At 38.0% G+C, this 12,762-nt stretch overlaps 1 protein-coding gene across 8 annotated transcripts in view; it reads right to left on the minus strand.

Annotated features, from left to right (window-relative positions):
- Positions 1-12,762, minus strand: part of OSBPL1A (oxysterol binding protein like 1A) — a 107,153-nt gene that overhangs the window by 7,852 nt on the left and 86,539 nt on the right. For 7 of the 8 annotated variants that reach the window (XM_025213895.1, XM_025213892.1, XM_025213899.1 and 4 more), the window contains 9 exons: positions 10,988-11,063; positions 9,711-9,845; positions 9,013-9,110; positions 7,218-7,400; positions 6,626-6,733; positions 6,444-6,533; positions 6,049-6,175; positions 1,558-1,674; positions 595-718 (listed from right to left, as the gene is read on the minus strand). In XM_025213895.1, coding sequence (XP_025069680.1) covers positions 595-718; positions 1,558-1,674; positions 6,049-6,175; positions 6,444-6,533; positions 6,626-6,733; positions 7,218-7,400; positions 9,013-9,110; positions 9,711-9,845; positions 10,988-11,063 — 1,058 coding nt within the window. The remainder of the gene's footprint in view (positions 1-594; positions 719-1,557; positions 1,675-6,048; positions 6,176-6,443; positions 6,534-6,625; positions 6,734-7,217; positions 7,401-9,012; positions 9,111-9,710; positions 9,846-10,987; positions 11,064-12,762) is intronic. The other variant, XM_025213903.1, reaches the window with a different exon arrangement.

Raw genomic sequence — 12,762 nt, forward strand, 5'->3', positions numbered from 1 at the left:
ACATCTTAAAGGATCTAGCACCAAACATGCTGCAAAGGAAGCTTACTTTCTCCAAATGAACTCCAATGGCACTGCCCCCCCACAAACTGCAATCTCCTGCTGCAAATAATTTTATAACGGCCACTCATTTCTTCTGGCAAAGGAGTTTGACTTCAGCAGGTTTGATTGTATTAGTGGAAATTAGCAATTCAAAAACATTCCATCTACCTCACCAATTCCCAAGAGAAATACAGGAAGGCTTTACAGTCCAAAGAAGTTCAACACATTTAAGACTTAAAAATCTATCCAAAAAGTTTTAAGCAATGTATGTTCCTTTCATTGACTTCAGGTCCTTCTCTCAAAGTAGAAGATAAGTGAATACAGCATGCTTATAAAGCAAGTGTAGGAAACATGTCTTATATAAAAAGCTTTACACATTTAAAGCATACTCTCTTTAGAAGCACATTCTTCAAAAGGCGTTTCTAAAGCCAGAAAGTAGTATCAAGAGAGCTGGTTATTGCTCGAAACGGAAAATTTTGCCCCATGCAGTTGGAATCTTTCAGTTCATTTAAGTTCCTCCCAGTCATTCAGTTCCAAATTATTTTTAATAGTTACCTATTTCACCATTCTCCATGGCTTTTATATCTGGTCGTAACCTGCAGTCAGTTTTAGGAATAACACTTTCCATTTCTTTGTCCAATTCATTCAAAGCCATAGCAAAGCTAGTGAAATTGTACATCTGAAATGAGAGGCACAGAAATACAGAACAGCTTTACAAAAGCTGTTTGGCTACTTATGTACTCTATAACCAAAGGGCATTAACATATGGAGTAATACACTCTTGAGTGACCAGAACACAGCTAATTGTAGTATAGCAAGAATGTGAAGATGCCAGCAAGGCAAACCTGTGCCATGCATCCTTCATGCACATATCTAATTAGAGTGAGACCTGACTATTCAGGTGGATTATTCTTTCCCTCTTTGTCCTGCAGAAGCTTACCTCTGCCCCTAGAGCAACCCAGACTTCCCCCTATAAACCTCTATTAGCAACTCTGACCTACTTTTTTTTTTTTTGTTCCAAATCTCTATACTGCCAACTCTCTCTCCAGCCATGTGGCTTTTCAGACACATCATGCAGGCTTCCTTTTCAATGCATGTACTCTTGCAATGCTTGTGGAGCTTGTCCTTCTATGAATGCTCTTTATGAGATGCTTTGCGGTTGGCTGCCCTGTCCTATAAGTCAGCCTGCTAAATAGATAGCCACGCTTAACAGCAAGAGAGGGTAGAATACTACAACTAGCTGCAACAAATCCTAGTTTTCACCAATTAGTAGAATAAGGTTTTGTAAGAAGTTAGGCTATGCTAAGAAGGGAGCCATACATGCTGCTTTGGCTTATTTACATGTCATGTCCCACATGACAGTTAACTGTCAGGGAAGTTCATATTCATAATAGTAAAAGCAGATTTTACACAAGTTCATAGCTGTATTTTGAAAAAGAGGCAAATCAGAGACTAAAGTGTACACTCTACAATCAAGCAATTTAACATGCACTTTTAAAAAGCAGAAGTCTGGCTAACCTGTGCTGAATTTGGAGGTCTTGGTGCTATCCTCCACAGTAAAATACTTCCAGGAATAACATGCACACTTTCAGAATCTGGCAGAGGTATCTCATCTGGTTCCTCTGAATTGCCCATCTGGAAGCAGCACAAATACAAAGAAAAGATATTTAATTCATGTAGTACTAAACAACCTTAGATTGTAAAACAGCCCTATACAGAAACTACACTAAAAAGACATCTAAGACATGAACCCAGAGAGTCAAGAAGCATTCAGACCCCAAACACATTCATCCCCCAGTACTTAAGCCAAAGGAACAAAACAAGATTGCGCACTCCGAGATCCTTGCAAAGAACACTGAAGAGGAAGAGTGGGGAGAAGAAAAACTACATGCATCCCCCACCAGACATACAGATTTAGGAAGGTTGGTGCCTGCACATTCAAAGTGTGTTTTACCCTCACATAAAGGAGGACTCTAACCAATCATTATGGGTGCCTGCACACGTGTGGTGGCTACTTCAGACTCAGTTAACCAAGACTGCTAGAGCATGCTAATTAGCACACTCTAGCCAGCCTATGCGTTTCATGTATCAGCATCCCCAAGCTTCAAAGTGAATTAGTGCCATTCAGCACAGGTACTCTTAAGCTCTACTGGCCTTACCATGTTGACAATGCAATGCTAAGAGAATTAAGTGAATGTTCTTCCAAGAGAAGGATGCATAATCTAGGATGCAGCCCCAGGATTGGTGTACACTGCTTGAGGTGCAGCACTTAATACCTCTCTGGGAAAGCTACTGAAGTTACGATCTACAGCTTGAGTAAGTGTGAATGGTAAGGAGGGAGATAGGCCTTTTTCAATTGATTAAAAACCACAGTGAGTGCGTCTACTTGAAATGCTAGGTCATTAGGGTGATGAGCTATGGTGTCATGACACCACTGCTACTGCGCGTGCGCGGGGGGGGGGGGGGGGGGCGGACACGGGGGGGGGGGGGGTCAGAAACTACTAGTTTGTTGCTACTGTGCAGTATGGTTAGAAACTACCTGTGTGGCACCAGGACTGTATAGGACTGGCAGTTACTGCAGTCAGACACACATGTAGATGCACCCACTCTGGCCTAGCAAAAAAAATGTTTGAAACTAGGTTTAGTTTCAATATTCCCAAGAGTTGTGCTAATAAGCCTGGTGAAGTAAAAAACAAAAAAACCCAAACCACTACCACCTGTTGACATGGTTTAGCCACTATGTCTAAACTGCTGCCAGTCTGATCTGCATCTTGTCTTGTTCAGGGACCAGTGGGTAATTGTGTCCTGACATTTTAATCTAAAAATAGTTCTGAATGGTGATGCAGGAAAGGCTTCAAGGGATCTTTGGAGGTATTTAACAGACCTACAATGAGACCGACGTGTGCACACTGATTTCACCTATAAAGTTTCCAGTTGTGTAACAAAGCTTAAAAACCTATAAAAATTAACTTTGTTATAACACTAAGCCAGGAGTATGGATAAAACCAACTGATGTAATCAGGGTTTCAGCACAAATAAACACCTAGGGCAAGGCATCATTCTGACTCCAGTTTTCACCTTCCACACTAGCAAGCCAAAATGTATTCAAATATCTGATTATCTATGGAACTTTTTGGTATGACCTTTTGGTGTTGACGACATAACTGGAGAAGTAACCAGGTTATGATCCAAAAGTAGATTTCTATCCTAAGCTGTTGTCAAGCTGCCAGTACAACCTACTTGAATACTCCCAGACTTTACTAGAACCCTGATTTTTGAAGGAGGTAGTGCCTGTTAAAAAAATTGAACAGAAATCAAAGTAAAATGCTACAGGATCAAAAGATGGTAACCTTGCAAAGCAAGTTGGTCCAAAAGCAGCACTTTTTTTTTTTTTTTTTTTTTTTAAATGTGATGCAGTTTTTTCCTGCATGGGATCATGTATTAGTCTACTGTATTAGAAAAATGCAGTACTCAGACTGAAAAAGTGTGAAGTCTATCTTCCCAGTGGAAATGCGAAGTGTACAGTTCTAAAGATGCGATCCCAGCATGAAATCTTGAACAAAAGCGGTTGGATCCTCAACCAAGTAAGTCTGCAACTCTGTTAGATCAAGGTAACTAGACGTGGTGCACGGAATTCAGAGTGCACATGTGTGGGGAAGGAGGGAAAGGAGGAGAGAGAGAGTCCATCAACTCTCCAACTCAGTCATTGTGTTAGTAGCATATCCAACTTTTCAAATATTGTGACCGTAGACATGTTTCCAAATAATTTTCTGAAGGAGATCAAGGTTTTCCACACTTTTATCTTATGGGGAAGTGTGGAACAATCTACTGCAAGAGACAAAAGAGCTGTCAAAACAGCACAGGAGATTTCATACCCCTAAAGAGGGAGGAGAGCCTGCTTAGGTGGCAGCATGCAATGAAATGGCAGAAGTCCATGAAATTCTGGAAACATCAGCTCTAAGATCTCACCTAGCTAAAATTCTCAAAGCAGGGTGCCACAGCATCCTGGGGTGCCTTGAGCCCCTTTCAAGGGTGCTGCAATATTAGCACTGTTAGATAAGCAAATATAGTTCACAAGATAAACCCAGATATGTCAAACAGGAATCCATAGTGTTAAAAAAAAAACAAAAACAAACTTGACCTGTTATAGTCAGAGTACTTTGTAACAGAATAATTGTTCTGTTCTTTCTCTCTAGTCAAAAAGAATGAAAAAGAACCAGTATTTTCCAAGGGGTGCCTTAAGTCTTAAAAGGTTAAGAACTAGGCCTTCTTTAATGCGACTGCTTTAAGAAGTACATTTGAATGTAATACGCAAGTAACCAAGATGTTCAGAAATGAGCCTATGGCAATATCAGCTCCTGGACACTGATACCATGCCAATTGCTCTTGACAGTGAGAAGTGGGAGAGAATGGAATTTCTGAAGGTAATGGAAATCCTATGCAGCTCATATGAACCAGGGATCAGAACATCCAAGTAGTACTTAGGCACTTAACTTCAACTGAAATCAGTGAGAGCATCTTTGAAGCATATGGAAAAGAAAGCTTTGTAAGTACTTCTCAAAGCACTTGGGTCCAGATCTGTAGGAGACATCCCAATAGCTAGCAATTATTCTGATTTCTAGAACACCTGCACGCTTCCAGGCATCCATTCCCCACCATATTTCTGTATTTCTTTATAAGACTGGCAGAACATAGCCTTTTTGCTAAGAGTCTTTCACAGTTTAGTTTTCATTATTTTCTGATCAGTTCCAATTTGAATCCTCCAGATTTTGTATTTAAAAAGTACACTAGGAAGCCTCAAGACCAGACAGATGTAACACCCAATAGCAAACTGTCAAGAATCACCTTGATGGTAATGGAGGACCATATTCTCAGTTCTGCCTTTTGAGCAAAAGATCCCACACAGTAGTACATTCGATTCAATGGTGTATAACATTCTTTTAAGAATGCATAGTTAATTAAAATCCACACTTCTGCCTTTTACTGGAAATCTATGCAAAAAAAGCCAAGAGTTGACCTAAAACATGAGCTTTGTCAATGGAGCATTTCATTCTGAAGTGGGGACTAGGAGTAATATTTAATACTGTCAGGGGAAACAAACTGGTAGCTGGATGATAACAAGTGTGCAGAGTATGTTTTTCTTTTCTATTCCCCAAGGCTCACAGGTGCAGCTTCAGAGGGTGGTAGTCTCCTGTGGTTTTGAGATCACCTGACGACAAACACTAGAGTGTTATCATGCAGCAATAACATGAATCTGCACAAGGACAAAATGTTTCTAGACGGTCTAAAGACCAATGACAATTAAGACTAAGCAACAAAGTCTTCAATCATGTTGAAGGGAAGATCACCTTTAAAAGGTTTTCAGGAATTTTAAAATGTTATTTTCTCTATTCAGTAGTAGCAACGTCGGATTTCACCAAGACCATCTTGGTCACTGCTTTAATTAGTAAGATAACATAGCCAGTTACAAAAAACAAATATGCTTTCCTGAAACAGTGGTGACAGAATTTAAAAATCAGAATAGAAGTTAAACAAGGCCAAGCAAAGAAATGGAACATTTCATCAAGTTTTCAAACTTTTCCCTATTGCAACCTGAGGCTTTGCAGACCTCTAAGCAGAACAGATGTGCCACATGGAACAAGCTCACAATCCAACAATGCAGCATCCCATCTCCAACAGTAGGCAAACCTAAATGACTCGGGAGGGGGCATGCACCCCAGACCAGGCAGATGTGGAATATTTTGGCCTTAGACTGTGAATCTTCCCCCTACCTAGGAATTGGCAAAATCCAAAGCACGAAGGTCAACTCTTCCAAAAATAATTTGAATAGCTAGAATTCTATTGCTCAATGCATTTACACATTCAACTGGTCTTTGAATTGAAAGCAAAAAAGTGAAAAGAAAGCAGAAAATAGCAAGTTTATAGAAGGGAGACATCCAAGACAGTACTAAGAACAACCTCTTAGAGATGGTGTGTCAGTGGCACAATAGGATGCCTAACATTTAATACCTGTTTACTGTTTTTCTTCTCGTCTGTATTTTTCTTGTCATTTTTTTTGTAAGCTTCAAATGTACCTGGGTCAACACCGTACAAGCACTCAGTCCACTTCCCATACAGTGCACAAAGTTTCTTTTTGCTGTCAAGAAAGAAAAAGTTCAGAGTTCTAAAACAGCTCATTTCAGTATTTTCAGATTCTAGAAGTATGAAAAGGGTTTCTGAAAAATGAAAGCTTTTAAGAGAACCAATCCCTAAAATCTATTGAATATTATGACTGCTACACAAGAAGTTCAGACACCCTACTTATCCTAGATTCAGCATGCTTAAGCATTATTCACTCCAACTGTTCATGAGATAAAATTTAAACAGCGTTAAAGGGTAGGGTCTAATCGTGATACAATTTTTACCTTTTGTCTTGAATATAGCCTTCAACTTTGTGCAACTCCTTCCCAAAAAGGCCACATGGCTTGAAGTTTAATATACATTTCTCACCAGTTCTGAAGTAGAAACCAAAAGACGTTTGTTACTTGCAAAATTACTGTTTTTTTTAAAAACACATTAAAGTTCGCAAGTCATACTCCCAGCTTACTTGTGGTTAGTTATTTCTACAGTTCCATATTGTTCAATCCAAAGTTTACCCACGATAATATTATGCACACAGCAAGTAGGATTTGTCCACGTGTAGGCTTCATTGTGTCTGAAAAAAAGTAAAAAAAAAAGTTATTGGCACAAATACACCTTTAAAACATACTTTAATAATGACACTACAGCAAGTAACAAGCCAGGCTGCCAATATTCGGCTGTGGAAATTCAGCGTTTATTGTCCCTAGCAACACACCAAGATGACAAAACATACAATCACTTCTGGTGGGGCACAGAAGCTTCAATGCCACCATTACCAGCACTCAGTCATGTTGAGCAAACAATGGGACTACAATGGGCAAACAATTGGGAACAAAAGTAATTGAAGGATCATAGCCGTAATCATTTTAAGGGAATATAAACACTATGGATGCCAGTTAACTCTACAATTCTGAACACCTCGGAAAAATAGCATGAAGACAGAACAGTTGCTTTATCTATAAAGCATAGAAATGTACATATGAAATTGTAATTGCAGTACTGGAGAGTTATTTTATCCTTTATTATGTATAGTGTCAATGTAAATATTGACCACTTACTCAAGTAGTTCCAGAGTCATAATTCCTTTAGGTTCTGCTTCCACACTCTTGCCCCAGAACTTGAGTTTAGGATAAATTGAGCCATGAAACACAAAATCATTATTCAATCCTTCAGCACAGAAAGCACTGACCGGTGGGTGATGACTAACTTGTTCCGAGAGAAGTCTAAATCCAAGATCATCTCTAATAAATAAATAAATAAATAAATAAATAAATAAATAAAAATCAATCAATCATCGGGGGGTTTTCTTCATTTGTTTTTTTATTTAGAGTTAACAAAGTTTGCATTTTAGATGCAACTAGTACTCTCTCAAAAGAACTTCCTTTACCTATTCTGACATAAGACTAAAAAAGTTACAGTAACTCCATATGGCTTTATCCAAGGCAACCATCTAAGTTAAAATCCTTGTGCACCACAAGAAAACCTAATCAAGTTTTAACCAAAACAGTTCACGTAAATAAAGAGACACGGTGACTTCTCTCAGACCATACTAGAACAAGAAACGTAAAACCTGCCAACATCTCCACTACCCCCATAATTATTATAGCTCACAAGAGAACCATCAGCATTCCTGGATCTTACAGCTGCATCTCCAGAAATGTAACACATCACATCCAATGCACTAAATGCCTTGACGGAAAATATGTAGGAGAAACCAAACAACAACTGCGTACCAGAAAGAACGTACACTGGAAGTCTATCAAAGACAAGAATACCTGCGGAGGCACATTTCTCACAAAAAAACCCCACTCTCCCCAATCTCTTAGTTCTAATCCTCAAAGGGAATTTACAAAACACTTTTCACAGATGAGCCTATGAACTTTATATTTAGTCCATGATTTTTTGTATCTAGGAGGTTGATAAAGTAGACATTGGATTTATATCACATTATAAACTTGCCTAACATCCGGCTCCCCAGGTACCTCTCTCCACTACTGACCAACTACATTCATCCCCCACCCTCCCAGCCTGTCTCATGCACTGACTACTCCATTTATATCTTCACCGACTGCCTTTCTTGCATGTATGCCAGCCTCTGGCTTTTTCACTATTCATTCCATCCAGGAAGAGCACACACCAACTGTGGATGCTTCCTCAGCCTAAGAAAGGGTATTTATACCCAAAAGCTTGCAAAGAAGAATTTTTCCAACTTGTTGCATTGGTCTAATAAGAGATATCAGATTTACCCAAAGAACTTTGTCTGCTTATGTCCTTAGAGACCACCATGGCTACAACCTATACCCTTGGTCGTTTCTTAAACATTTGTAAAGTGTATCACATACACATAGATATGGGTCCTGCAGACTGGCCTACCTGCTTATATGTGGTCTTAAAAATTGCCAAGCCTGAAATGGTTATTCTGCCAGCTGAATTTACTTTTTAGTTGGTTTTTTTTTTTTTTTTAGTTTTAGTGTATGACAGCCTATGTAATAAATTTAAGAGAAGTTTGCTTACAAGTTAGCTGCAGTATTGGTATGTTTATCTAATAAATCTTTGTATAGATATAGCATCTAAATTGCAACACTGATAAGTTAGATCAATAAAACTGCTCTGAAAGGAAAGAAGTATGGTGGGGTGGGGGAGAAGGGACAGATTTTCAACCCAGAACAGTTTAAGGTAACCTGTATGCCCCCCAAAAAAGTATTAACAGCTGAAAAGGGGACAACTTTTAGCACATGGTGGCAAAGTTCTGCCCGATTTAAAAGACACAAAGCACTTTTCAAGCACATGATAGATTTACTTAACCACCCATTGTTATGCATTATTTTCTTTAATAACATTTCTAGTCTTTACCTGACTAATTCATACGTTTCTCCAAGTAGCGGGTTGAATGGTTTCCCTGTCCGTTCCCATTGTGAAGCAACCGCAGACACAGCAAATGCAGCTACACACTGTTCAAAAGAATATCAACATCAAGAATTAACCTTGTTAGTTTTAGTTCTTGTTAGATGCAAAACTAATTAACAAGCTGGGTATATCATACCATCTTCTTCCATGAGGATTTGGCAGGATTTTAAGAAAAAAAGGTGAAGTAAAATCTTATGTTTAAGTTTTCTTCAAGGAAACTTAAAAGCCTTTCAAAACTGAATGTACTTTGAGGGTGTGTCTACACATTGCCCTGCAGTGCCATAGCAACATAGTACATCGCTATACAGATGTAGCGATCATGAAGGTCTACACGTGATTGCCAGCTAAGTCACCATAGTGGCAAAATCTAACCATGTGCCATGTTTTAGTACTTTCAGTAAGAAGTACTAAAGAATGGCAGCATACCAATGTTGCCACATATCGTGACATGTGGATGTGCCCCCCAGCAAATTAAATCAGATCAATTTAGTTTAGCTAGCAAGAGAATTCAACCTGAAGTAACTTACAAGGCTGCTTCTTCTGGCCAACTGACAGTTTACTCTAAGCAAGTATTATATCCAAAACATACCAGAAAAGGACTTTCAGAAAAATTATGTAACCACTATATAAAAAAAAAAAAGTACCTGCATCCTGTCAACCGTGCTGGAAAGTGAACTGGCCTTGTGGATGAGGTACGTATGTTCCATGTATTCTGTAAGTCGCTGTAGAAAGCTCAGTGGTTCATTGAAAATAACTGGCATTGTGATTTTTGACAGCTCCTGATACAAGAGTGAAATATGCATTAAACACCAAAAGAGGACTGGACACATTGAATTATAGTTAAATTTTGAGTTGCTATCTTAGTAAAGATAAATTGGCACCAATAGTGGTAGTGCAACATCCCTTGACTAGGCCTGTGGATTATGAAAATAATACAATGTGGGTTGTATCATCTTTCTGAGATTAAGCCTCTCCTTGCATTGAAATAAATCTTTTAGAAATTAATATTTACATCCATCTTTAATCATAGGAATGTTTCAGAAAAGACATGGAGAGTCTCAGAACACCCTTCTACAAAAGACAACCTTCAGATTAGAAAATATTACCGACTTTTACAATTGATTAACCAGATGGTCTCTAACAGAGAAGATAATGTTTTTAACAAGAATACCTTCTAAGTCTTCATTTTAAAAAAAAACTGTGGCTTTGAAGGCCTTATTTAAAAAGAAAAAAACATTTGCTCTGAACCCTTAGCATTGTTACAAGTGATTTCCCAGCACAGTTTCTGCAGTCCTCCAGTTTGCTTTCAGTGCCATTCTCCACTTGTGATCTTGCCAGGACTACACTTCTTTCTTTTCAATATGCTGTTATTACTCTTGGAACACACCAAACTAGAAAGGAATTTGCTCATCTACAACAATAACAGCATATCACCAAGATCTTTGTTAGCAACATGAACACACTGCTCAAGTTCCAGAAAATACTGACCCAATTTCAACCGACCCATTCTTCCAGAGTGCAACGGAGGCATTTCCAGTGTCCACTCCATGCACATTGCAAACTAAGCTGCAGGCAGAATGAGCCAGACTTGCTGTCAACAGCCCCTTGTGCATTTTAGGGTAATATTTTTATCCAATAAGGCCTCTTTGGTGAGCAGAAGGCTCACAGAACTGCTCAGTGTTCTGCGCACAAACTCAAATGAAGCATTGCGGGGAAACTGGAAGACTCCATCTTGCTATTTTACACTTTGGTTCTGTAGAAAACTTGGAGGGCTGTGAAGACGCCTTTGAGCAAATGCCCAAATTGCTTGTTCAGCTCAGCCTTAGCCCTTCCGATTATGAACCATGGAAGTCAAACTCTTCAGTTTACATAAGAGTACACAAATCTGGTCTTTACTGCATCTTACTTACAGATTACCTACCATTCCAATACACTTCCTCAAGATACTCCAAATACTAAAGTCGTTCCTGGAAAACATTGGAGAAGGCAAACTTGTTCTAGGGAAAAAAAGCCAAGCTTTTATTTAATTATCCCTTCACCAAAAAACAGTGTCTATTACCAATATGGCTGCAAACATTTTAATATTGTTTTAAGTCCATGACTCCAAACTGACTAACAGATAAGGCAGTTTTTGCATGTGGAGATAATGTTTTGGGACTTTGTTAAAAACAAGGTGAATTAAATTCAACACTCCTGAAGGATAAGCTGAAAAAAATATCAAATACACCAAATCAGTTGTTTGGATCTGTGAACTGAACTCTAACAGCAACAAATGTTTGGGGAAAAAAAAGCAAACAAAAACCATGCATACAAATCAGTTCTTGATATTGTTTGCATGATGTGGAAGATAATTTGTCAGTCATTTTTTCAAAGTGGTACTTAGTCTTTTACCAGCAGAGTGATGGCATATTACCTCCTTTGAAAAATATATATTCATGAAAAGCTGTAGAAATATACATTTAGATAGAGAAGGTTTAAGATTATTTTTAGTTAATGGCACTGAAATAATAAATTTAGCCCTTTCTATATTGCACATGAAAAATGTCTTGGTCCTATGTTCAGTGACCTTTTTCTTTTCAGTCAAGATGAAGGACAACAGGAAAATAGAAGCGCACAGAATTATTCTTAGTTCAAGAGAGATATGACTTTTTCTATGCAGAAGCCAACAAATATGCTTAAGCAGGGTTGAAATGAAATTTACCAAACCATGTTGATTTTAAAAAGGGTCTTCATGTTGGCTAAGGCACTGTTTTTAAATGAAGAACAGACAAATAGTATAATTTAGTTTACCCATGAAGAGGCAAAGCACACTTTCATTTTATTAAAAAGGGTGCATTAGTCCAAATAATCCCCATATAATCATGGGTCATGTACCATAAGTCTATGTCTCTCCCCAAGTATTAAAACTAAAGGAAAGCTATTTATGGCTCTTGAAACCACACCTAATCTTAGTTAAAATGAGACTTAAGAGAAACTTTAAAACTTTACTTAAAGATTCAAGTGTCATACTCCTGAACAAGGAGGTTCTTCATTTCTCCCAGATTATGAAATTCAATATCTTCAAAGACTGCTAAAATGGTATGCTGTTTCTTCTTTGATAGTTTACTTCCTCGTGCCAAGACAAAGCTGTTATTTTCAGCAACTTCACTTGTTGTATTACTTAATTTTCATTGATACTTCTGTGATAAGAAAACACATTTTCCTGGACTGGTTCTTTGATTTTTTCAAAAACAAAAAGTGTTCCTTAAAATTGGCTAAATCCCTTAGTAGTCTGACTTAGTATAATTTTAAAGGTAACACTTAGGCTCCAAAAAAAAAATATATTGCCTTGCATGGTACTATGGAAATTCTGGAAAGCAATTTTAGTTTTGTAATGATTTGCTAAAAATATCCAGTATTAACTAAATTCACTTGGATACATGGAACAATAAGGGGGAATTAAGTGTTCTTCCTAATGGAAGGCTTCTTGATCATTAAAAACAGTGATCCCATTTAAAAAAAAAAAAAAAATAGGTCTGCTATTCTAATTTTTAATTTTATGATGCAAGTGAGATGAACCTGGTCATTTTAAAGATTAAGAACATCCTTTGTGGATGCTTTGAAGCAAGTGTCCAGAAGAGGCAGTTTCCACCAAGTTTATACTCCTCCATATTCATCTTAGTATTTACTTCATTAAACAATAGCCAGAAATAGAGG

The sequence above is a fragment of the Alligator sinensis genome, unplaced genomic scaffold (genome assembly GCF_000455745.1).
Source record: "Alligator sinensis unplaced genomic scaffold, ASM45574v1 scaffold117_1, whole genome shotgun sequence".
Lineage (NCBI taxonomy): Eukaryota > Metazoa > Chordata > Crocodylia > Alligatoridae > Alligator > Alligator sinensis.